This window comes from Diachasma alloeum, unplaced genomic scaffold (genome assembly GCF_001412515.2).
Source record: "Diachasma alloeum isolate Michigan unplaced genomic scaffold, Dall2.0 Dall_scaffold_00423, whole genome shotgun sequence".
In the NCBI taxonomy this organism is placed as follows: Eukaryota; Metazoa; Arthropoda; class Insecta; order Hymenoptera; family Braconidae; genus Diachasma; species Diachasma alloeum.
Window position 1 is genome coordinate 322,397 of NW_021680562.1, and position 27,600 is coordinate 349,996.

At 48.1% G+C, this 27,600-nt stretch overlaps 1 protein-coding gene across 1 annotated transcript; it reads right to left on the reverse strand.

The window, feature by feature from the left end:
• Positions 1-12,609: 12,609 nt before the first annotated feature.
• Positions 12,610-18,081, reverse strand: LOC107042141. The gene is made up of 3 exons (XM_015263044.1): positions 16,704-18,081; positions 13,185-16,637; positions 12,610-13,055 (listed from the first exon to the last, which is right to left on the reverse strand). The coding sequence occupies exons 1-3, from the start codon at positions 18,079-18,081 to the stop codon at positions 12,610-12,612; spliced, it is 5,277 nt and encodes a 1,758-aa protein (XP_015118530.1).
• Positions 18,082-27,600: the final 9,519 nt, after the last annotated feature.

Sequence of the window (27,600 nt, forward strand, 5' to 3'; positions counted from 1 at the left end):
GTATCTCGTGCCTCGCGACTCGTGCATCGTGTCTCGTCCCTCGTGTCTCGTGTCGCGGGTCTCGTGACTGGAAAATAGTATGGTACGGAGGATCCCCGGGCTCGTGCCGCATATCTGGTGCCTCGTGTCTCGTGCATCGTGCCCCGCCTCTCGTGTCTCGTTTCTCGTGACTTAAAAATAGTTTGGTATGGTGGATACCCGGGCACGTGCCTCGTATCTCGTGCCTCGTGTCTCGTCTCTCGTGTCTCGTGCCTCGTGTCTCGTTTCTGGTGATCGGAATATTATATGGTGCGGATGATCCCAGGGCTCGTGCCTCATATCTCGTGCCTCGTGTCTCGTGCTTCGTGCCTAGTGTCTTGTGACCGGAAAATTGTATGGTACGGAGTATCCCCGTGCTCGTGCCTCCTATCTCGGGCCTCGTGTCTCGTGCCTCGTGTCTCGTGTCTTGTGACTGGAAAATTGAATGTTACGGTGTATCCCCCTGCTGGTGTCTCGTATCTCGAGCCTCATGCCTTGTGTCTCGTGTCTCGTGTCTCGTTTCACGTGATCGGAAAATAGTATGGTACGGCGGATCGCCGGGCTCATGCCTCTTATCTCGTGCCTCGTGTCTCGTGCCTCGTGTCTCGTGCCTCGTGACTCGTGTCTCGTGCTTCGTGTCCCGTGTAGCGCATCTCGTAACTAGAACATAGTATGGTACGGAGCACTCCCGCGCTCGTGCCTCGCATCTCGTGCCTCGTGCCTCGTGTCTCGTCCCTTGTGTCTCGTGACTGGAAAATAGTATGGTACGGAGGATCAGTCGGCTCGTATCTCGTAGCTCGTCCCTTGTGCCTCGTGCCTTGTGTCTCGTGCCTCGTGTATCATGTCTCATTTTTCGTGACTGGACAATAGTATGGTACGGAGGATCCCCGGGCTCGTGTCTCGTATCTCGTGCCTCGTCACTCGTGCCTCGTGACTCGTGCGTCGTATTTCGTGCCTTGTGCGAGGCACGGAACACGAGTCACGAGGCACAAGGCACGAGATACGAGGCACGAGACACGAGGCACCAGATACAAGGCACGACATACGAGACACGTGGCCGGCGATCTGCCGTACGATACAATTTTCCAATCACGATACACGAGATACGAGGCACGGGGAACGAGACACGAGACACGAGTCACGAGGCACGAGATACGAGACACGAGCATGGGGATCCTCCGTAGCATACTAATTTCCAGAAAGGAGACACGACACACGAGGCAAGAGACATGAGGCACGGGACACGAGTCACGAGGCACAAGGCACGAGATACGAGGCACGAGACGCGAGGCACGAGGCACGAGGCACGAGGCACGAGTGACGAGGCACGAGATACGAGACACGAGCCCGGGGATCCTCCGTACCATACTATTTTCCAGTCACGAGAAATGAGACGTAAGACACGAGGCACGAGACACGAGGCACGAGGTACGAGATACGAGGCACGAAACACGAAATACGAGACAACAGGCACGAGTTAAAAAGTACGAGATACGAGAAACGAGCCCGGGCATCCTTCGTACCATACTATTTTCTAGACACCAGACACGGTGCACAGGACACGAGGAACGAGATACGAGGCACGACCCCGGGGATCCTCCGTACCATACTACTTTCCAGTCATGAGAAATGAGACACGATACACGACACACGAGGCAAGAGACAGGAGACACGAGGCACGGGACACGAGTCACGAGGCACAAGGTACAAGATTCGGAGCACGAGGCAAGAGTCACGAGACATGAGGCACGAGGGACGAGCTACAAGACACGAGCCGAGTGATCCTCCGTACCATACTATATTCCAGTCACGAGACAGGAGACACGAGATAGCAGGCACGACCCCGGGGATACTCCCTACCAAAGAGTTTTCCTGTCACAAGACACTAGACATGAAGCACGAGACACGAGGCACGATATATGTAGCACGAGCCCTGGGATCATCCGCACCATAGAATATTCCGCTCACCAGAAACGAGACACAAGGCACGAAACACGAGAGACGAGACACGAAGCACGAGTCACGAGGCACGAGATACGAGATACGAGCATGGGGATCCTCCGTACCATTATAATTTCCAGAAAGGAGACACGAGACACGAGGCAAGAGCCACGAGGCACGGGACACGAGTCACGAGGCACAAGGCACGAGATACGAGGCACGAGACACGAGGCACGAGGCGCGAGGCACGAGTGACGAGGCACGAGATACGAGACACGAGCCCGGAGCTCCTTCGTACCATACTATTTTCCAGTCTCGGAAAATGAGACATGAGACATGAGAATGAAAAATGAGACATGAGGCAAGGGGCACGAGACACAACTCACGAGGCACGAGACACGAGGCACGAGGCACGAGAGACGTGCTACGAGACACGAGTCGGCTGATCTTCCGTATAATACTATTTTCCAGACACGAGACACAAGGCATGAGANCCACGAGAGACGTGCTACGAGACACAAGTCGGCTGATCTTCCGTATAATACTCTTTTCCAGACACGAGACACAAGGCATGAGATACGAGGCACGAGCGCGGGGGTCCTCCGTACCATACTAATTTCCAGTCGCGAGACACGAGACACGCGGCACGAGATAGGAGTCACGAGGCACGAGAGGCGAGGCACAAGGCACGAGGCACGAGGCACGAGATACGAGGCAGGAGCCCGGGGTTCCACCGTACCAAACTATTTTTCAGTCACGTGAAAGGAGACACGAGAGACAGGGCACGAGGCACGAGACACGAGGCACCAGATACGCGGCACGAGCCCGGCGATCCTCCGTACCATACTATTGTCCAGTCACGAGATCCGCTACACGAGACAAGAGGCACGAGACACGAGGTGAGAGGGATGAGATACGAGGCACGAGCTCGGGGATCCTCCGTACCATACTATGTTCCAGTCACGAGAAATGAGACGCAAGACACGAGGCACGAGGTACGAGATACGAGGTACAAGGCACGAAATACGAGACAAGAGGCACGAGTTAAGAAGTACGAGATACGAGACACGAGCCCGGGGATCCTTCGTACCATACTATTTTCTAGTCACGAGACATGGGGCACCGGACACGAGGAACGAGATACGAGGCACGAGCCCGGGGATCCTCCGTACCATACTATTTTCCAGTCATGAGAAATGAGACACGAGACACGACACTCGAGGTAAGAGACACGAAACACGAGGCACGGGACACGATTCACGAGGCACAAAGCACGAGATACAAGGCACGAGACACGAGGCACGAGTTACGAGGCACGAGATACGTGACACGAGCCCGGGGATCCTCCGTACAATACTATTTTCCAGTCACGAAAAATGTGACATGAGGCAAGGGGCACGAGACACAACTCACGAGGCACCAGACACGAGGCACGAGGCACGAGAGACGTGCTACAAGACACGAGTCGGCTGATCCTCCGTACCATACCATTTTCCAGATACGAGACATAAGGCACGAGGCACGAGATACGAGGCACGAGCGCGGGGGTCTTCCGTACCATATTATTTTCCAGTCACGAGACACGCTACACGGCACACGAGGCACGAGACACGAGTCACGAGGCACGAGATACGAGACATGAGCCGGGGGATTCTCCGTACCATCCTGATTTCAAATCACGTGACACGAGACACGAGGCACGAGACACGAGTCACGAGGCACAAGGCAAGAGATACGAGGCACGAGTCACGAGACATGAGGCACGAGGGACGAGCTACGAGACACGAGCCGTCTGATTCTCCGTACCATACTGTGTTCCAGTCACGAGACAGGAGACACGAGGCACGAGACACGAGGCACGAGTCACGAGGGACGAGGCACGAATGACGAGGCACGAGATACGAGACACGAGCCCGGGGATCCTTCGTACCATACTATTGCCCAGTCTTGAACAATGAGACATGAGACATGAGAATGAAACATGAGACATGAGGCAAGGGGCACGAGACACAACTCACGAGACACGAGGCACGAGGCACGAGAGACGTGCTACGAGACACGAGTCGGCTAATCTTCCGTATAATACTATTTTCCAGACACGAAAGACGAGGCACGAGGCACGAGGCACGAGATACGAGGCAGGAGCCCGGGGTTCCACCGTATCAAACTATTTTTCAGTCACGAGAAAAGAGACACGAGAGACAGGGCACGTGGCACGAGACACGAGGCACCAGATACGCGGCACGAGCCCGGCGATCCTCCGTACCATACTATTTTCCAGTCACGAGATCCGCTACACGAGACACGAGGCACGAGACACCAGGTGCGAGGGACGAGATACGAGGCACAAGCTCGGGGATCCTCCGTACCATACTATTTTCCAGTCACGAGATCCGCTACACGAGACACGAGGCACGAGACACCAGGTGCGAGGGACGAGATACGAGGCACAAGCTCGGGGATCCTCCGTACCATACTATTTCCCAGTCACGAGAAATGAGACGCAAGACACGAGACACGAGACACGAGGCACGGGACACGAGGCACGAGGTACGAGATACGAGGCACGAGGCACGAAATACGAGACAAGAGTCACACGGTAAGAAGTACGAGATACGAGACACGAGCCCGGGGATCTTTCGTACCTTACTATATTCTAGTCACGAGACACGAGGCACAAGACACGAGGAACGACATACGAGGCACGAGCCCGGTGATCCTCCGTAGCATACTATTTTCCAGTCATGAGAAATGAGACACGAGAGACGACACACGAGGCAAGAGACACGAGACACGAGGCACGGGACATGAGTCACGAGGCACAAGGCACGAGATACGAAGCACGAGACACGAGGCACGAGTTACGAGGCACGAGATACGAGACACGAGCCCGGGGATCCTCCGTACCATACTATTTTCCAGTCACGAAAAATGAGACAAGAGACACGGGGCACGAGACATGAGACACGTGATACGATACATGAGCACGGGGATCCTCCGTACCCTACAATTTTCCAGACACGAGGCACGAGGCACGAGATATGAGGGACGAGCCCTGGGATTCTCCGTACCGTACAATTTTCCAGTCACGAGACCCGCGACACGAGACACGGGGGTCGAGACAAAACACACGAGGCCTGAGATCCTTCGTAACATACAATTTTCCAGTCACGAAACACGAGGCACCAGATACGAGGCACGACATACTTAACACGTGCCCGGCGATCTTCCGTACTATACAATTTTTCAGTCACGAGACACGAGACACGAGGCACGGGGAACGAGGTACGAGACACGAGGCACGAGGCACGCGATATGAGATACGAGCACGGGGATCCTCCGTACCGTACAATTTTCCAGTCACGAGAACCTAGGCATGAGATATGAGACACGAGGCACGAGTCACGAGGCACGAGATACGAGACACGAGTATCGGAATCCTCCGTAGCATACCAATTTCCAGGAAGGAGACACGACACACGAGGCAAGAGACACGAGACACGAGGCACGGGACACGAGGCACGAAGCACGAGGCACGATTCACGAGGCACGAGATACGAGACACGAGCCCGGATATCCTCCGTATCGTACTATTTTCCAGGCACGAAAAATGATACATGAGACACGAGGCACGAGACACAAGGCACGAGGCACGAGGGACGAGCTACGAGACACGAGCCGGCTGATCCTCCGTACCATACTATTTTCCAGTCACGAGACACAAGGCACGAGACACGAGGCACGAGATACGAGACAAGAGCCCGGGGATCCTTCGTACCATACTATTTTCCAGTCACGAGACACGAGACACGAGACACGAGACACGAGACACGAGACACGAGACACGAGACACGAGACACGAGACACGAGACACGAGACACGAGACACGAGACACGAGACACGAGACACGAGACACGAGACACGAGACACGAGACACGAGACACGAGACACGAGACACGAGACACGAGACACGAGACACGAGACACGAGACACGAGACACGAGACACGAGACACGAGACACGAGACACGAGACACGAGACACGAGACACGAGACACGAGACACGAGACACGAGACACGAGACACGAGACACGAGACACGAGACACGAGACACGAGACACGAGACACGAGACACGAGACACGAGACACGAGACACGAGGCACGAGATACGAGACACGAGCCGGGGGATTCTCCGTACCATACTGATTTCAAATCACGAGACACGAGACACGAGGCACGAGACACGAGTCACGAGGCACAAGGCAAGAGATACGAGGCACGTGTCACGAGACATGAGGCACGAGGGACGAGCTACGAGACACGAGCCGTCGGATCCTCCGTACCATACTATGTTCCAGTCACGAGACAGGAGACACGAGGCACGAGAGACGTGCTACGAGACACGAGCCGTCGGATCCTCCGTACCATACTATGTTCCAGTCACGAGACAGGAGACACGAGGCACGAGGCACGAGATAGGAGGCACGAGCCCGGGGATCCTTCGTACCATACTATTTTCCAGTCACGAGACACGAGACACGAGACACGAGACACGAGACACGAGATCCAAGGCACGACCCCCGGATCCTCCGTACCATACTATTTTCCAGTCATGAGAAATGAGACACGAGACACGACACACGAGGTAAGAGACACGAAACACGAGGCACGGGACACGATTCACGAGNTATTTTCCAGACACGAGACACAAGGCATGAGATACGAGGCACGAGCGCGCGGGTCCTCCGTACCATACTAATTTCCAGTCGCGAGACACGAGACACGAGGCACGAGACATGAGTCACGAGGCACGAGTCACGAGGCACAAGGCATGAGATAGGAGGCACGAGGCACGAGACATGAGACACGATGCACGAGATAAGAGGCATGAGCCCAGGGATCCTCCGTACCATACTATTTTCCAGTCACGAGAAACGAGACACGAGGCACGAGAAACGAGACACGAGACACAAGGCACGAGAAACGAGACACGAGAGACGGGGTACGAGGTACGAGACACGAGGCACCAGATATGCGGCACGAGCCCGGGGATCCTCGGTACCATACTATTTTCCAGTCACGAGATCCGCTACACGAGACACGAGGCACGAGGCACGAGATAGGAGGCACGAGCCCGGGGATACTCCGTACCATACTATTTTCCAGTCACGAGATCCGCTACACGAGACACGAGGTGCGAGGGACGAGATACGAGGCATGAGCTTGGGGATCCACCGTAACCAAACTATTTTTCATTCACGAGAAACGAGACACGAGAGACGGGGCACGAGGCACGACACACGAGGCACCAGATACGCGGTACGAGCCCGGGGATCCTCCGTACCATACTCATTTCCAGTCACGAGGAACGAGACACGAGACACGAGGCACGAGACACGAGGTGCGAGGCAAGAGATACGCGGCACCAGCTCGGGGATCCTTCGTACCATACTATTTCCCAGTCACGAGAAATGAGACGCAAGACACGAGACACGAGACACGAGGCACGGGACACGAGGCACGAGGTACGAGATACGAGGCACGAGGCACGAAATACGAGACAAGAGTCACGCGGTAAGAAGTACGAGATACGAGACACGAGCCCGGGGATCCTTCGTACCATACTAGCTTCTAGTCACGAGACACGAGGCACAAGACACGAGGAACGAGATACGAGGCACGAGCCCGGGGATCCTCCGTAGCATACTATTTTCCAGTCATGAGAAATGAGACACGAGACACGACACACGAGGCAAGAGACACGAGGCACAAGGCACGAGATACGAAGCACGAGACACGAGGCACGAGTTACGAGGCACGAGATACGAGACACGAGCCCGGGGATCCTCCGTACCATACTATTTTCCAGTCACGAAAAATGAGACAAGAGACACGAGGCACGGGACATGAGACACGTGATACGATACATGAGCACGGGGATCCTCCGTACCCTACAACCTTCCAGACACGAGGCCCGAGGCACGAGATATGAGGGACGAGCCCTGGGATCCTCCGTACCGTACAATTTTCCAGTCACGAGACCCGCGACACTAGACACGGGGGTCGAGACACGCCACACGAGGCCCGAGATCCTTCGTAACATCCAATTTTCCAGTCACGAGACACGAGGCACCAGATACGAGACACGACATACTTAACACGTGCCCGGCGATCTTCCGTACTATACAATTTTCCAGTCACGAGACACGACACACGAGGCACGGGGAACGAGGTAGGAGACACGAGGCCCGAGGCACGCGATACGAGATACGAGCACGGGGATCCTCCGTACCATACTATTTTCCAGTCACGAGAACCTAGGCATGAGATATGAGACACGCGGCACGAGTCACGATGCACGAGATACGAGACACGAGTATCGGAATCCTCCGTACCATACCAATTTCCAGGAAGGAGACACGACACACGAGGCAAGAGACACGAGACACGAGGCACGGGACACGAGGCACGAGGCACGAGGCACGAGGCACGATTCACGAGGCACGAGATACGAGACACGAGCCCGGATATCCTTCGTACCGTACTATTTTCCAGGCACGAAAAATGATACATGAGACACGAGGCACGAGACACAAGGCACGAGGCACGAGGGACGAGCTACGAGACACGAGCCGGCTGATCCTCCGTACCATACAATTTTCCAGTCACGAGACACAAGGCACGAGACACGAGGCACGAGATACGAGGAACGAGCGCGGGGGTCCTCCGTACCATACTATTTGCCAATCACGAGACACGCTACACGGGACACGAGGTACGAGACACGAGTCACGAGGCACGAGATACGAGATACGATCCCGGGGATCCTTCGTACCATACTATTTTCCAGTCACGAGACACGAGACACGAGGCACGAGACACGAGGCACGAGATCCAAGGCACGACCCCCAGATCCTCCGTACCATACTATTTCCCAGTCACGAAAAATAAGACATGAGACACGAGGCACGAGACACAAGGCACGAGGGACGAGACACGAGGCACGAGGCACGAGGCACGAGATACGAGACACGAGCCGGCTGATCCTCCGTACCATACTATTTTCCAGTCACGATTCACGAGACACGAGGCACGATACACGAGATACCAGGCACGAGATAAGAGGCACGAGCCCGGGAATCCTCCGTACCATACTATTTTCCAGTCACGGGGAACGAGACACGAGACATGAGGCACGATACACGAGACACAAAGCACGAGATAAGAGGCACGAGCCCGGGGGTCCTCCGTACCATACTATTTTCCAGTCATGAGGAACGAGACACGAGACACGAGGCACGAGACACGAGGCACGTGGTACGAGGCACTAGCCCTGTGATCCTCCGTACCTTACTATTTTCCAGTCACGAGAAACGAGACACGACACACAGAACACGAGGCACGAGACACGTGACACGAGGCACGAGACACAAGACGCGAGGCACGAGACACGAGACACGAGCCACCTTTTGGGGGTGCGAATATCCACAGCGGTTGATAATGGTGCCAGCTTCGAGTCCAAATTCTTTCATCGCCTTTGATATCAATTTACACGGAATTACGACTCAAATTTGCTCCCAACTTTTTATTTAATCGACGGATTTCTCATTTTATTTTTATATAATTTTTTTGGCGCGAACCACAAACGAATTATTATTTCGAAATTTACTTAGCGCCTCTCGAATATTCTATGCCGTCATATTCGCGACGGGCGTCATTCTGTTCTTGTCCCTCACGATATTTGTGGATGTTTCTCAAGCCTTCCATATGAGGAAGTATTTAACCTCGCACGCTCCCCGACGAAGGCTCAGTCAGTCAGTCATCTCAGTTGAATTCATTCCCATTTATATATTCGATGTAAACACACCTGTCTGCGATAAATACAACGCCTTTATATTCCACAACTACGAGTTATTATTGTGTCTCTATACACCTAACCGCAACCACTGGTGATCCCGACGTGATCTGAGTGAATAGTTTCCGCATTTTCGTTAATTTTAATATTATATCGCGTCAACGTTGCGACTGTTTCGCAAAATTTCGAGTGCATTTTGGTCGTGCACTTTGTGAGTGGTTTTGTGTGCCGCACAGGCTCGTGTGTTAAATCGTTCACGCGCCCCGTTCCAGTTTTTGTGAATTTCGGTGCATTGCTGAGTACCCAAAAACGTTATGCTGCAACGAAAATAATTTGTGAACTTTTACGACCGATTTTACCGGAAATCTCGTACCGCTTCGACTGATAATGACATGAAGCAACAATTTCATCGGAGGGAACATGACATCCATACCTCACGGCCTCGACTAGAGAATAGGCTTCTATTCTAGAGCAACAAGACGTTTTGCGCTCTCGTCCCAAAGCTTGCAGGATATCGCCAACATCTAACATCAAGTGTTTATTGACTCAACAACTGTATTAACGACCTCACCTAAATTGCTGGGTTCATCAAATGTACGCATGGAGACCTCGTCATGCAGGCAACCACGCTGACCTTCAGGATCTTCAATTATTCCGACTGTTTTAGGCTACTTGACAACAGATTTTTACGGGATCGACTTCGTTTCGCTCGTTCCATGATCTACTACACCGCATCGCTTACCATCACTAGCTCCATTACAGACTATAAGGTTCGCATCTTCGCTCGTTCTCGCTTTCGTCTCGACACGCATTGATAACGGCACCCGGCAACGGCCCATCATCGTTTTCGACATCGACACGACTCCGACCAGACTCCAACAGCTTCATCTTCGACGGCCAGCCTCGTCACTTGGTCCAGCGCTTCCGAGATGCTCACGCCTCCGAGATGACGTCCAGTTGATCATCATTTCTACGGCATCGTTTTATCTTCTTTGTGTTATCGCCAAACAATTTTAGCCTTTCTCGACAATCAATAGTATTTCTATTAAATAGTATTTCTAATAATATTTCTCTTCTTCTCGTTTTGATTTGTTTGTTTCCGTTTTCTTTTCCGCAGAAGGGGAGTACTTGTGACGCGAGCCACAAACGTATTATTATTTCGAAATTTAGTTAACGCGTGTCGAATATTCTATACCGTCATATTCGAGATGGGCATCATTCTGTTCTTGTCCCTCACGAGATTTCGGGACGGTTCTCGAACCTTCTATAACGCAAGGTATTTAAACCCGCACGCTCCCCGACGAAGGCTCAGTCAGTCATCTCAGTTGAATTCAGTCCGGTTTATATATTCGATGTAAGCCCATCTCTCTGCGATAAATAAAACGCATTTATATTCCACAACCACGAGTTATTATTGTGTCTCTATACACCTAACCGCCACATTTTTATTATAATTTTCCCGACTATTTTTGAAGGAAATATTTTCATGTATTTCCAACAGGTACCAAGTTAAACGCGATTTTCTATTTCTACCCCTCGAGGTAGGCTCTATCGGAGAACCCCTGGTGCGAGAGAGAACTATCCGCCAACATCGGCGCCGCTCGCACTCATACCAGCCTCTCTCCGACTGAATGCGCTTGCGCGTGACCTCATTGACGGAGTACAAGAGAGTGGAAACATGAATACGAAGGCTTTTCGAAATTATCTCTGGCTCCGTAGTTTATGTTCTGTACCTGATCCTGTATCAATTTTGGAGTTCGTTGATTCTGATGCATGGAATTCATGTTTTTTGGGTCATTGATTACGACTTTGCCGTTTTGTTTTCCAAAAATCGACCATTCTATTTGTTTTCAACAATTTAATTATTTAAAAGAAAATAGCGCGAAAACAGTTAGACAAAACAAGTTTCAAACAAAAAACTTTTTTTGTTATTGTTTGATGAGATGCCTGGATCGGGGAATAAATTGTGCGGATGGATGAGTTGGAGTCGGATTACGGGGAGTGGGATGAGTAGAACCAAGAAATGAGCGGAACACGTGCACGTGGTCACAAATTCACTGTATTTGTCAAAGTGATAGTGATTTACACTGTCACAATAAATAGAGTCACTGAGCAGACCGTAAATAATGAGCCGGCTAATTCCTTGAATTAATAATAACTGAGCTGACACAATGAGTTAGTCCGAGTCACTAGAGATGAGCAGTACAATAAAAGAAGTGTCTCTAACTGGATCCCGGAAACGAATGAGAGAGAGACACGGGCTTACAGGTGCCACGTGCCCTAATTCGATGGTCACATGACCTAATTTAATATAGATCATATGGTAATAAGGAGCTGTCCAGGACGTGGCGCCTCAGGTGTCCGAATTAACAACCCCCGGTCATCTGAGGTGAGCGCGTCAGGTGTGCGTGAGTGGGGAAAGAATGGATGAGCCTTGTGTGCATTAGTGTGAGGGACCTGTCAGCTGACAGGATTTCCAACATTCTCCCCGGCCGTCGGCAACTGTAAAGTTGTTGACGCAACCATAATGAGTAGAGCCATGGTGAGCTGAAACAAAAAACAAAATTCAAAACGCTCTTTGGTGAGCTGTCGGAGCTTGTCACCCATGAGTGAGTCCGTGAGACCGTCCGGAAGGTGCGCTGGCTAGGCATGGCAGCATCCTAGACGTCGGGGGTCGTAAATCCCTTCTGCGTTGGCTGCTGTCATTCTCACGTTGAACCCCGTCGGTTGGTCAGGGTCGTAAATCCGTCGAAGTTGACGAAGTCCAACGGTGAGAAGCCGGTGAGCTGTCCTGGTTCTATTCCCCTGAAGGTGAGATGGGCAAGAGGACGAGCTTGGCGATTGGCCTTGTCAGCGTCGTCTGAGCAGTCCTGATGGTGACTACCCTGGTGAGTCCGTCCGATCCTGGGTGCAGAGCGGTCACTCGGGCGAGAGGCCACTTCGCTGGCGGGAATCTCTCGTCCGTGAGTAGAACCAGTGAGCCGATCCGTATCTGATGAGTCGGATGGTGCCACTTGGATATCGCTTGAAGACGTTGGAGATATCCCGTGGACCACCTCTTCCAGAATCCTTGAAGCTTCTGCTGAATGAGCTGCCATCTAGAGAGCCTTGAGACGTTGAGTTGCTCTAAAGATGGCTCTGGAAGAGTCGTGGGAGCCTGACCGATGAGAAAATGCCCTGGTGTCAAGGCTGAACAGTCATCAGGATCATCCGTGAGCGGTTCCAGTGGTCGTGAGTTGAGCACTGCCTCGATTTGAGCGAGCAAAGTGGTGAGTTCCTCAAAAGTGAGCAGATCCTCTCCGATCGTCCGGGTGAGATGGAACTTCACCGACTTCACCGCCGCTTCCCATTTCCCTCCAAAGTGCGGAGCACCTGGAGGATTGAAGGACCACTGAGTCCCATCATTGATGAGGAGCTGTGCGAGCTGTCTTGATTGAGCTGATCCTGACGAGAAGAGCTTCTTTAGTTCCTTGTCAGCGCCAAGGAAATTGGTCCCACAGTCACTGAACAAGGAATGAGCGATCCCACGCCGACTTGAAAAGCGTCTATACGCCGCGATGAACCCCTCGGCTGAGTAGTCTGACACGACCTCGAGATGGACCGCTGAGGTGGTCATGCAGACAAAGATAGCCAACCAGCCTTTGTACGACTTGTGTCCCCGCCCTTTCCAGGACCGTAGAGACACTGGGCCGGCATAGTCGATCCCAGTGTTGAGAAAGGCTCGAGCGGGAGTGAGTCTGGCTGGTGGCAACTGGCCCATGAGCTGTTGAGCGCGTACTCCACGTTGGCGAGTGCAGTTAACGCACTTGAGGATGAAGGAGCGTACTGGTGCTCGACCTCCGAGTATCCAGTAGCTACTTCTGAGCTGCCTGAGGGTGAGCTGTGTGCCTCCGTGGAGTGTCCTTAGATGAGCCTGTCCGATGAGTAGCTGAGCCAGTTGAGATTCCTTCGGAATAATCACTTGGTTCCGGCTCTCCGGGCCTATGTGAGCAAACTTGAGCCGTCCTCCTATCCTCAATACCCCTTGGCGATCGATGAAGGGTGTGAGCTTGGTGAGGGGGTGGGATTTGCTGAACCTTTCCCCTCGTGAGATCGCTCTGAGTTGATCCTTGAAGTGAGCTGCCTGCGTGAGTTTGATCCAGAGGATGCGAGCCTCTTCAAGATCACCAAGAGTGAGCGGGTATCGAAGAGAAGAGTTGGGGGTTTTCCTGAGCCGAGCTATGAATCGTCGACAGATTGCTGTGACCCTGAGCAGTCGGTTGAACGATGAGAATCTGTCGACGAGATTCCAGAGCGCGATTGGATGAGCTTTTACATGTAGGAGAACTCCTGGCTTTTCCTCGAGGTCTGCGCTGAGGTCTTTTTCCAGAGCGTGAGTTGGCCATGATGAGCAGTCTTGATGAAGCCATGGTGGCCCTTTCCACCAGAGCTTATGAGATACCAGTTGGTGCGCTGATAGACCTCGAGATGCACAGTCTGCAGGATTCTCCTTGCCCGGTACCAATCTCCAATGAGCCTGCTGAGTGAGCTCCTGGATGAGTGCCACCCGATTTTTCACGAACTCCTTCCATCTTGAGGAGTGTGAGCTGATCCACGTGAGCGTGACCGATGAGTCGGTCCAGAGATAGGTGGTGGCGTTCGTGAGATTGAGTTGGTCCTTGACGTACTTAGTCAGTTTGGCCAGGAGGAGAGCCGCAGTGAGTTCTAGTCGTGGGATTGTCAGCCGTTTGAGCGGTGCGACCTTCGTTTTTGAGCAAACCAATGTGAGTTGTGATTTTCCCTTGTTGAGAACCTTGAGATAGATCACGGCTGACATCGCCACTTGTGATGCGTCGGAAAAACCGTGTACTTCGACGACGGAATCCGTGAGCAGTCCAAGCCACCGAGGTATGGTGATCTCTGATAACTGTGTGAGCTCCTCCCTGAATTGGCTCCATCGTTGAGCAGTTGTCTGGGAAACTGGTTCGTCCCATCCCAGTTTCTCGATCCATAGAGCCTGGAGCAATATCTTCGCTCGTATGACCACTGGCGCTAGGAAACCCAGTGGATCGAAGAGTTGAGCCGTTTCCGATAAAATGATTCTCTTCGTTATTGAGCTGGTCTCAGGCTGAGTGACGGAGAACTTGAAGTTGTCCGTTCCAGGATGCCAAGAAACCCCTAGAATCTTGGTGAGTGAGTCCTCTATGAATCGTTGTTCTTGAGAGGTGCTGTCAGGTTGAAGAGATGTGAGTAGAGCTGGGCTATTTGAGTGCCATTTGGCTAGCGGAAAGCCTCCTGACCGACAGAGCTGTGTCACCTGATGAGCGGTCCTGAGTAGCTCTTCATCTGAGTCAGCACCCCCGCAGATATCGTCAACATATCGTCCTTTCATGAGCGGTTCCACAGCGAGAGGATAGTTCGATCCTTCATCCTCAACGAGCTGATGAAGAACACGCATTGAGAGGAACGGAGCTGACCTAGTGCCATATGTGACCGTGGTGAGTTGATAGGTGGCGATATCTCCGTTTGAGTCGGTCCAGAGTATTTGTTGGAGTGGCCAATCTTCCGGATGTACCCGAATTTGACGAAACATCTTGGTTATGTCCGTCATGAAAATGAGCCGTTTCCGCCGAGAAAAGAGAAGTACATCCGAGATATCCTTCTGCAACTTCTCACCCGTGTGCATAATCTCGTTCAACGATTGTCCTGAGCTGGTCTTGTTGGAGCCGTTGAAAACAACTCTGAGCTTCGTTGTCTCACTGCTCGCCCTGAGAACTCCGTGATGAGGGAAGAAATATTCCGGAGGAGCGTCAGCCCGAGAAGAACACGGACGGCCCGAAACCCTCAACCCTCCTGAAGCCGAGGCCTCATGTGCTAAGGTCATTTCGGTGCCCGTGCCCCCCCCCCCATTGAGCTGGCGCTGATGAGCTGATCTAGCGAGCTGTCCGGAGACTCGACGCATGTGGCCGAGCTCTTCATATTCCCTGAGGAAGTCCGTGTAGAGCTGACGATAAACCTCATCACGTGAGAGTTTCCTGAGCAGACGATGGAGGCAAGCGAGTGCAGACGATCGTGAATCTCCTAGCGAGGAAACTGGAGATTTGAGCGGTATCCGAACAATGTAGCGGCCAGATGCATCTCGTGAGTGGGTCCGTTGAAAGTGTTCCTCACACTGCGCTTCCTCCTCGTTGAGCTGAACCTCTGGTGTCCCAGGGATCTCTTCCTGGATCCAGAATTTGGTGAGCAGTTCGTTGAGATCCTCGTTGGTGACCGTTAGATGAGAAGTTGCTACTTGAGTAGTATCAGGACCTTCCGTTGGTCCGAATACGATCCATCCAAGTCGCGTGAGCTGAGCCGATGGTGAGTTTGGTCCATTGGTGATGACTTGTGGTAAGATGAGTTGTCCATAGACATCAGCGCCAAGAAGGATGTCAATTGGTGCTGGTGTGAGAAAATCGGGATCAGCGAGCTGGAGTCCTTCCAGATGATCCCATGTGAGCTGACTTGGTGAGAATGTCGGTAATGAGGTTGTGAGCTGGCCGAGAGCATAGGCAGAAACTCTGAGCTGAAAGTGAGAGCAAGTGGACTGTATTGTGAGCCGAACCTTGCCTAATGCCGGCCCAGATGCCGTGTCTCCAATCCCCGATATTCGTAGCTGTGTCTTGAGCCTTAACAGCCCAAGCTGACGAACGAGCTGGTCTGAGATGACGGAGATTTCCGACCCTGGATCGATGAGTAGACGAACCTGATGAGCTGGCTGATCTGGGCGTACCAAAAGCGCAAGGCTGGTAGCCAGAAGGACCCCAGGGCGGAAGTCTTGAGCGGATCCGGAATCTGAATGGTGACCTGAGCAGGAGACGGCAATCTGAGCTGGTGATCTTCATTCCGACGACGTTGACTGGCCTTGGTCACCAGTCACCACCATGGGGATGTCGTTTTCGTGGGTGTAGGTCACCACCGGAACGGCCTTTTGCTGGGTTGAGTTGGTCTGTTGCCTCTGCTGAGCTGGACGTTGAGGCTGACTCGATGGCTGGTTGTGGAGCATCGAGTGGTGGAGGCCCCCGCAATACTGGCACTTGGTCTTGGACCTGCAGTCCCTCACCGAGTGCCGACCAAGGCAATTGTAGCAGAGGTAGCGACGCTCTACTACCTCCCTACGAGCTGATACCGAAAGTTGACGGAAGGATGAGCAGGATGTGAGGTAATGGTCTGCCTCACACATCGAGCACGGGTACGTGACCTTCCCCGATGGAGCGGACTTGGGAGCTGGCCTCGATTTTTGTGGTGGTTGAGCGGTGCCGTGGTGAACCTTCGCAGCGGTCGACTGCTTGGATGAGCTGACATTGGAGGGCTTTGTGGCAGGAGCACGAGGAACCGAGTTAATCTCGATGCTCTCCATCGCGCGAGCTCTCCCAGTGAGGAAATCCTTGAAGTCCTTGTATGAAGGATACTCCGCCGATGAACCGACCTTGACCTCCCAGGCTTCACGAAGCTTTGAGCTGAGCCGTTGCGAGACCGTATGTACGATCACCTGGTCCCACTGGGAGGTTGGGGAGCCGAGAGCCTCCAGAGCGTTCAGTGCCTCAGAGGTGACAGTGAGCAGGGCATTGAGCTCTTTGGCACTGTGAGAAGTCATGGTTGGGGGACTGAGGAGGTGTTCCAAATGAGCTGAAATGAGCAGTCGCTTATTCTCGTAGCGAGACAAGAGCAGTTCCCATGCAATCGAGAATGACTCATCCGAGATCGTAAGATTCGCGATGCGTTGAGCTGGCTCCCCTGAGAGACTAGTACGAAGATAATGCATCTTCTCCACGTTGGATAGATCCGTATTCGAGCCGACCAGAGACGCGAAAAGATCGCGGAACGAGCGCCAGTCCGCATAGGCCCCTCCGAACTTGGGCAGAGAAATCTCAGGGAGATAACGCTTGGAGTATGTGGGCTGAGCCGTCCCAGACGCGAGAGACCGACGAGATGAACCTGAGATCCCCCTTTTATCAATGAGCTGGCTTAAAATACCCCTTGCCTCATGATAATGCCCGATAGTAATGTCGAACCGATGGTCCTTGAAGTACGGCAATTCAAGGATCCCTTCGATCTTGCCGCTGCCAGCGATGAGCTTCTCATGAGTGCTCTCGAACTTTTCCCAGTAGGTCTCCAGGATCTCGAGTTTACCCTGGAGATTGGAGATTGTGAGGCTTTTCGCCTCTTCTGTGAGCAGCTCCTTGTAAACGCGTTCGATGAACGCTGCCCGAGAGTTATTCAGGCTAATGGTCGCCTCAAATGATGCCATAATTGAAAATAAGTGCGCAGCTCAAAAAAAGGAATGAACCGGAAAAACCTAAGTAAGGCGACCCCAAAAGCCAAGCAGTGAGCAGTGAGAAGCGATAAAATTAAGTATCCGGTCGGTTGAGCGGCAACAGTAATAACACCGAAGAGTCTTAATTTAGTAGGTAGCAGCAGTGAGCGATTCCGTTGAGCAGGCGCGAGAATTTATTGAAAAATTCAAAAAAAACGAAAAAGGGTTGGAGAATATAAAGGGAGCGGTAGCCAAAAAAAACAAAGTTGAATGCTCCAAAAAATTCAAAAAAAAGGAAAAAATGGCAAAAGTAGCAAGAGGTAATTAAATGCTACTTAGCCGAGTGAGTGATGTTGAGCTGGACCAGTGCAGGAACGCTGCAGTTGAGAAAAAAGTCCAAAGTCCCGGGGATGAGCTGCTCCAAAATTCAAATATTCCCGCGGGCCGGTAATGCAGTTCCCTGATGATTGGAGAGCTGGACTGGTTGAGGTCCACTGCGTACGCTGAGCCAACGAGCTGGTCCCCGTAGGTTGAGCACCACTGACCGCGGCACTTCCACTCCCGCCAAAACCCAACAAAAAAAACCGAAAACCGAAAAATATTCCACCGATCCGGCTCGAAGGACCTAACTGTTTGATGAGATGCCTGGATCGGTGGTAATTAGGAGCGGATGGGCAAGTAATGAGTGGATTTGCCGGAGTAGATGAGCGGTTTCAGAAATGAGCGGACACGTGCACTTGATTTCACAAAACACCGTATAATTGTTCAATATTTATAGTTATTTACACTGTCACAATAAATAGAGTCACTGAGCAGACCGTAAATAATGAGCCGACTAATTCCTTGAATTAATAATAATTGAGCTGACACAATGAGTTAATCCGAGTCACTAGAGATGAGTAGTACAATAAAAGAAGTGTCTCTAACTGGATCCCGGAAACGAATGAGAGAGAGACACGGGCTTACAGGTGCCACGTGCCCTAATTCGATGGTCACATGACCTAATTTAATATAGATCATATGGTAATAAGGAGCTGTCCAGGACGTGGCGCCTCAGGTGTCCGAATTAACAACCCCCGGTCATCTGAGGTGAGCGCGTCAGGTGTGCGTGAGTGGGGAGAGAATGGATGAGCCTTGCGTGCGTTAGTGTGAGGGACCTGTCAGCTGACAGGATTTCCAACAGTTATTATAATCAGGGATTTGTTGGGATAGCCGGATAGCTCAGTTGGGAGAGCACCCGATGCATAATCAGAAGGTCCCGGGTTCAAATCCCGGTCTGGACTATCCATTTTCCAGACGGAAAAATGGACGGGTTTTGGACTTTCGTTCCAAGGTTTCGTTACAGGCGGTAACGCTACTAGCTGTTCGTTCCAAGGTTTCGTTCCCGGCGGTAACGTTACCGGACTTTCGTTCTAAGGTTTCGTTCCAAGCCGTAACGTTACCGGACTTTCGTTCCAGGGTTTCGTTCCTGGCGGTAACGTTACCAGACTTTCGTTCCCAGTTTAGTTCCATTTCCCTTAACGTTTCTGGGAACGAAACGCAACAACCGCAGTTTCGTTTCGTTCCAGAGTTTCGTTCCAAGTCCCTGGTAAGGACATTGAAAATTGAAAATTATATGTTGAAAAATTATTTCGATCTGTGTTAAGCTGTGAAGAAAATTGTACATCACACTTTTGTAACTTATCCTTTTAAACGTTTGTTTGCTAAAGAACTTATTAATTTCAAGGCTCACATTATATCACCACTTGTAACCGAAAGAATGAAAGAGTCTCGTATTTCCGAAGCTTCAAAATTACATTCAAAAGATTATTATTACAATTGAAAAAATGTAACTCGAATGAAAAATGAATAAATTTTTTATACTTATTTTGATATCTTTTTTGTTTTTTTGAACCCTTTCCCCCACTCCTAATACTAAGGAAAAGCTGAAAAATCATCGCATATGAGGAGGGCGCATCATTCATTCTTAAACAATTCAGTGGGTAACATGGAGCTCGCTATTGCGGTTGTTGGTTTTCGCGGCGGAGATTGGAAATTTCTGCCCAAAGAAGTTGGAATTACAAGTATCGCTGGTAACATTTCGGGGCATTGGGTCTTCGCACCACCGTACGTTTTCGCCGATTTACCTGAAGCTGTTCAGGTAGGAAATAACCATCGGACGCATCTTCTGCATGGAATAGAATGGTTTGAAGGCGAGGAATCAGCAGAAAAAATTTATCAACAATTATTAACAATTGTGAAAAATGCACATGCTGTTTATATTATCGATGAAGCAGCCCGATTATTTTTGAAAAAATTGTTGTGCAGAGAAGTCAATAATATGGAGGAGCACCGTAAATGGGATTTATTCATTATCCTACAGAAACAAACAAAACCTAACAAATATCCTACAGAAACAGCGTGCATATTATATGGACTAGGAAGTGAAGAACGTATTTGCCCAATTCCTAAAGCCAGGCAAATAAAAAATGGCTTCTCCCTGCACCACCACCATCTGATGAATATAAGGAAATGGAATTGTGAAATCCATGCGTCCAGATAATCTTTTTTATCTTGAATAAATTATTTTTTCATCATAAATTAATCTAATCATTTCAATCCCCCCACCCAATTTCCACCTCCCTCTATTAACAGACCCAGCAGCAACCACCCACCTTACCACACACCATCTATCAACCAGGGACCTAGCACCAGTCACACATTAGCGACCCACCCTACTACCCACGACCCATCAACCAGGCAACCAGTACCAACTACCCACCAGCCACTCACCACCTATCAACAAATCACCCACCATTCATCAACCAGGCATCCAGCACCAATCACCCACCATCCACCCACCTTCCAGCTTCCGACCCTATAAGCACCAGCGGTGCACGTGGGACGTTCCTTCTCCGCCGCTTCCCGACAACCGGTCCCGACAGATACTCTCTCGCATTGCCGCCTGGGGGGCAAGTGGGGAGGGACTGTCTCACCAGTCTGTGTACCCTCTAATTCTTCAGGAATTTCTGGAAGTATTACCCTTAGAACCAAACCCCCTGGTGCAGAATGAGCCATTTACATCTCAACGATGCTATTTCTGGGGGCCTTTCAGATCGGGCCAATCTACAACATCCGGTCTCCAATTGAATCTCTCACTATCCAAATAATCAATCGTAAGTAAACGATCCTCATCATCATTTCTACCAACAATAATTGTAATTGAATACTGTTCGGTTATTAACCGAATTAGACGCATGTACTCACACACACACTAGCTTCGCTCGCATGCCTATTTGGCTTTGCACACAGCTGATCTGCTCTCTCACCTTAAATGACCAGTGGCCTCTCACACTTGACTCCTGAGGCGCCACTTGATGGACGGGTGTCGTGTGAGCGCCCCCATTTTTAAGGGGTCACGTTCACAGCTCTGAATGTTTGTCACCTGCTACCTCGTGGCCTTTCAATCACCCTCATTAGCTCTTCGGCCATCATACTGCGTGCATTGCTTTCTGCGAATATATTGTTGTTTTCGAGTTCCGCGTATTATTTGCCCTGCGTTGTTTAATCTCTTTGAACTACGACTAATTAACTCATTGTGTCTCGCGCTAATCTCTTGATCACCTCGATTAATCCAACAAGTGTAAATATTCACTAATTTGAAAATTAAAAGTGACGCTATTGATCAACGCCACCTGTAGTGATTTCTGGACCTGTGCATGCTCCCGTAAAATCCGTTTTTATCTCGCCCATCGCTTCCTTATTCCACTCAAACCAGATCCGGCATCGAACTAATACCTTGATTTTTTTGGGACTAATTTTTTTGGAATAACACCTATACTTTTATTACTATTCCATAGGAATGTGTCATAACTAAACACATCTGCCGACTCATCCAAAATAATCTTGACTCTCTACATTTGTGTTACGTTTACTACGGGCCAGTCAGTTTCATTCCAACTGTAGCAGGAGCCTTAGTTTGTTAGCAGTAATGAGTGATTTGACAATTCAAGAAAAAAGATATCTCATCGAGTGCTTCTATTCGAGAGGGAAAAAATACTGTGAAGCTTTTAGGGGGTTTCGTACTAAATTTGGATCCGAATGAGTTGCTAGCGAAACTACTTTGAGTAGGTTAGAATAAATTTTTTTTCATATTGATTGTGTGACAACAAAACACATTACAGATTTTCGTAGAAATCCCGTTGATTTCTAGTCATGATAATATTCTTTTTCTAGAATAAATGAAAATTTCGAGGAATACGGCACTTTGGATGATTGTAGAGCTACTCTTCCAGGTCCCTCATTCTCTGTTGCAATAGAGGAGAAGGTCGATGAAGTTAAACAATATTGCAAGGCAAATCCCAACTCGTCGATTCAGAGAGTCGCTCAAGATTTAAAATTGACCAAATCAACGTTGCATCGCATCCTCCACGTTTTTTTGAAACTTCATCCATATAAAATATTGATGTGTCAGCGTTCGACAGAGGAAGCGATTCTGAGACGAAAGGAACTTTGTGAAAGAATGACACAAACGTTCGAAAATGGTGAGCTGCATGAAACAGCAATTATTTTTTCTGACGAGGCACACTTTTGGCTAGATAACTACATGAACAAAAATAATTTGAGATTTCTGGGGATCTGAAAAACCTAATTTTTTAGTTACGAAATCTGCTCATCCACAGAAATTCACTGTTTGGGCTGCTCTCTCCATGAAGGGTGTCTATCTACATTTTTTCGAATCTACCGTTACTGGGAATGAGTACAAAAGAATGTTAGAAACAAAATTCTTCCCTCATGCGAGAAAAAGAGGGCTTGTCAATGGGTTTTATTTTATGCAGGATGGAGCAGCTCCCCACCGTACTCACGAAGTTTTTGAAATTATTAATACAGTTTATCGCAGTCGAGTTCTTGGTTTGGGATATCCAAAATTTTGGGGAGGAGGAATAGATTGGCCACCCTCTTCACCAGATTTGAATCCATGTGATTAGTTCCTGTGGCGTTACATAAAAGATTCTTGTTACGCAAGCAAGCTAAAGAAAATCTAAAATATGATAAACAATATTAAAAAGACGGTGTTCACGGTATTCTACAGGAAACATTATAACGTGTATTCCACGGTTTTAGAAAACGTTTGGATTATTGCGCCAGTGATGATGGCTTTCATTTCGAAAACATTTACTATTAATCGCACTTGTCACGTATAATTTTTGTAAGCTACTATTTTTGTTGGGTGAATTACATGTTACAATAATGAATATACGGTGAAATAAAAATGACAACTCTTCTCTATCAGGAACTGTATTCCTTCTCTTTTCTCCTGTTTCCAGTAAAAAAAAATAATGAACTAGTTTTCACACATTCCCATGGGACACTCTGTATATGGGACATGCCATGTCCACTCAGCCACCCTGAATTTTTCGGCTTCTCAGAATCCTGAATTGACATGCTCGCCGTCAAGTACTAAATAAGTACATACTTTCTCTAACGTTTCGTTTCTTGAACATGAATTGCTTGTCTACAACATGTGTCAAAAGCTCCAATTTTTTGGAAAACTTCTCGCGCATATCTCGCGAACGAATTGACGGATTTTAATAGATAAACGATTTTTTTCGATTTTTCATGTACTATATGAAAAAAAAATACACTAGTACTGCGAGGGCAATTAATAACCCATTTTCAGCGGTTTGAATTTTTCAAATTCCACTGTTACGCAAGGGCCAGTCGAAAATCAATTAATTCTTTTTTTGCTCCATAGATAATAATGATTTCCAATTTCTTCCGGATATTTTGAAATGTGATATCGATATAGAGCTAAGAAAATTTTTTTTTTCCATAAAAAATTCTTCTTTTTCGACATTAATGGCTATAATTATGCAAATCACATATAAAACTCACCACTTACTCCTGTATCATACATTTTTACTCAATGGATAACGTCACTCTATTGTCAAATTGAAATAAGTAGAATATAGGACATTCCATGTCAACTTGGCCACCCCGGATTTTTTTGTCTGAAAAAAATCATTTGATAGTTGCATTGTGAACTACTATATATACATAGTATTCATGCTAATTTTCATTGCCCTATCATTTTTTGTTCCTGAGATAATGATAACAAAACTGGGGATTTTCAAAAACTCATTATTTTCAAACGGCGCATCGGATTCGAACGAATAAAAAAAGAAAATTTTTTTTTGTACTTTGAGAGAAAAAATACTCTCGTGCAGTGAATTAGTTTCTACACTGATTTTTCAAGGAATTTGTACGTTTTTATTTTTTTGTCTCTAGGGCCTTCGGATATTCGATCGGAATCATTTTTTTCTGATAGAAGATGTTTATATATTATGTAAAAAAAATACGCCGTCATGGAAAAAACGACAATTGTGTGGGAAAAAATTTTTTTTTTCTGACATTTTTGTGTTTTTTCGCCTTATAGAGGAGCTGCCTTGTTTTTACCAAGAAATTGATGTTCCAATCAATACTTTTGGTTAATATATCATAGAAAATAGATACACTACCGTAGAAGAGAGAAACGGTGCTCCGAAGAAATTTTTTTTTACTGAAACTTGCGTTTTTTCAGCAGTTTTAAAATATGTAACAATAACAATCACTGTGGAATAACTTTTTTCAATTGTTCGAAGGGTCACGCAATGGGCAATATTAGAAATGATCTTTTCAGCACTATCAAGTAGAAAAAAATTGGAAGTATTGATTGAAGATGATTCTTCCAACGGCAATATATTTATGACACGAAACAATAGATACAAAATAAAAATAAAGTAAATTCAGAGTGAGGAAATCTAATTCAAATTCTAATTATAATGCAGTCAACAGTGGATCAGGCAATGAATTCACGTATTGGAGAAATTAAGCTCAAATTCTAGTCAGTGGCATGAGAAGATTGTATCACTCAGACTTGAAACAAAAGAAGGATAAAAAAATTAATCTATCGATCGATTTGACGTTATCAGACTGTAAGCTATTAGTTGTGAGAGATGCCTCAAATGCTTCATGAACGTTTCATTACCATGCTTATTGTTGACTGTGTTAATTGAATGCATCATTTATCAGTAAAATTTGATCATTAAGCTAAATTAATAAGCCATCATTGTGTATACTCATCCCCGTTTTCCCATCTTCATTTCTGAATTGAGGTAAGAAATTTCTGACATTCATGTTAGAGATATTTCCAGGCGATTTGTGGAATTAATTTGTTTGTATTCAGTAGGATGCCCCGCAGTGATAGATGTACAAATCCGATGCGAGGCGCAGGTGAAAAAGGCCATTATGGAACCAATTTACGTCCGATTTCACGGGAAATATACTTGAAGTTCCCCTTCCTACAATCGACTGCAAAAATTTGCGGCAAATGCCGAATAAAAGTGCCAACGTATGTCGTACCATCGATTCCTCACACTTGCATTCTGAAGAATCAAAATCTTCAAGAAGATATCTCTTCCCTAGAGGTATCAAAGACTGAAGCAGAATTTGATGATTCCACCTCGCATATCATTGACTGTTCATTGAGATCAGGCCGGTCTTTTCATCTTGATGATACAAGCGTTTCAAGTCACGATGGATCACATGATTCAGGTGGATTCTTAGATTTAAGTATGGATGAGGATTCAAATAGTGACCATAGTGACGATGATTCACCATCAACGAAACGGTATCGTTCTCCCAGAGAACTGGAATTAGAGGAAATGTTGAATGATTTGAAGGGAAAGTTCAACGATTTGGAATCGTACGGTGAGCGCCTGCAAATTCTAATCATTCTTCCTCGATCATGGAGTGCCCGAAAAATAGCGCTCGAATTTGATGTTTCGAGACACATGGCGGAAAAGGCAAAAAAGTTGAGAGAATTGAAGGGAGTATTTGCTTCACCAACTGCAAGGACTGGTCATCTATTACTATCCGAAACTGTTCAAAATGTGCGAAGTTTTTATCTGGAAAATAGTCGGGTTATGCCCGGGATGAAAGATAAGATATCGATTAAAATTAATGGAGAGAAAAGAGTAGAACAGAAGCAAATGGTACTCGAACATTTTAAAGATCTCCATCGAGAGTACAAAGCCACTCACTCAGAAGCTGCAGTTGGTTTCAGTAAGTTCGCAGAATTAAGACCTGAGCAATGTATATTGGCGGGGGCGAGTGGCACATCCGTGGTACGTGTTTGCACGTACCACCAAAATTGTAAACTGATGTTAGATGGGCTCCGGTACGTTTGGTCCAAAATCTTTTGGTCCAATTTCTTTTCGTCCAACGTCAGTTCGTCCAATGAAGTTTTTGGTCCAATTTTATTTCGTCCAATCATTCTTTAGTCCAATATTTTCTTTGTCCAATGTAATTTTGGTCCAAAAAAATGCGGATTATTTTGGGAAATGGAAAATTATGTAGGGATTTTTTTTCAACATTTCAAGTAATTGAAACAATTTTTTCACGGCCTCTTCTCCATTTTTTCTTTTTTTCGAGTATCTGAGGGTGTGCAAAAATCCACGCACTGTCAGTTTATCTCCATCTTTGTTTGATGGAACAATTGTTCATTTCACTGGGATTGACGTTTTTTTCTTCACCAAAGACGAGCACGACAAGATTATAGCAGAATTGAAACATAGATTCGATAAAGCGGAGGGAATTCCTGTTATCCAGACGAATCATTGTTTCATTCTGTAATGTCCAAATTATTTTAATTTGATTTTATCGCCTAAAATACCCGAAATTGTAGCGACTTAAATATTACTTTTCAACGTACATGAACGATGCCAGTGACCAGAGAATGCGCAACGTATGCATTTCTCAGGGGCCAACAGCACCCCAAAATGCAAGTTGACAAAAAAAATACAAAGAACAAAAGTTAGTTCGATGACCGAAGAACAAAGAAATGAAAATGACACCTCCCCCACTCTGGGATCCGGCCAATCGAACTTTTCCAACCCAGTCTCTAAAAACCCTCTCGCGAATGACCATCAATTTCTTGGTGGAAAATTTCTTTGGAATCGGTCTGACTTTTGTTCGGTTTTCTAATAGAGTAATTAAAAATCGAACTATTCTCGAATAATAGTAGAGAATAGAAACCGGCAATAGATCAGGAATACAGTATTCTTTAACCGACGGTAAAAGTGTTTCTTACAAGTGAAGAGAACTTGTTGTGAACGACCGGTGGGTGTGGCTCAATTAGTTATAAGTGCTGGACATTTAAATTCTGACAATATAAAACCAAATTTCTCATAATAAGTGGAAGAAAGGCTTCTCGCCTAAGTATTTGTGATAGTTTACTGGCAGAGAAACGTGGCAGGATTGCCCTAGGAATCCACAGTCAAAAAGTTGACACCGCAATAGGATAAGAATTATAAATATCAAAATTATGTGAGTCCAATGAACAATCCAATCATAATAAATTCGATCACGGAAATCATTGCAAGGATAGAGATAGAAATTCTATTGATTTACTCATTGTTTTTGTGACCTAACGAAAAGTAAATAAATAAATACGTGAACTGAACTAACTTCAATTCTCTTCTTGTCTTTCCTATT

Coding starts and splice junctions, on each gene's coding strand:
- LOC107042141 (XM_015263044.1), bottom strand. CDS start 18,081: ATGGCATCATTTGAGGCGACCATTAGCCTGAATAACTCTCGGGCAGCG. Junction 16,638..16,703: donor CATCCCCATGGTGGTGACTG/GTGACCAAGGCC, acceptor TCTCCTGCTCAG/GTCACCATTCAGATTCCGGA. Junction 13,056..13,184: donor GTGGTCCTTCAATCCTCCAG/GTGCTCCGCACT, acceptor AAATCGAGGCAG/TGCTCAACTCACGACCACTG.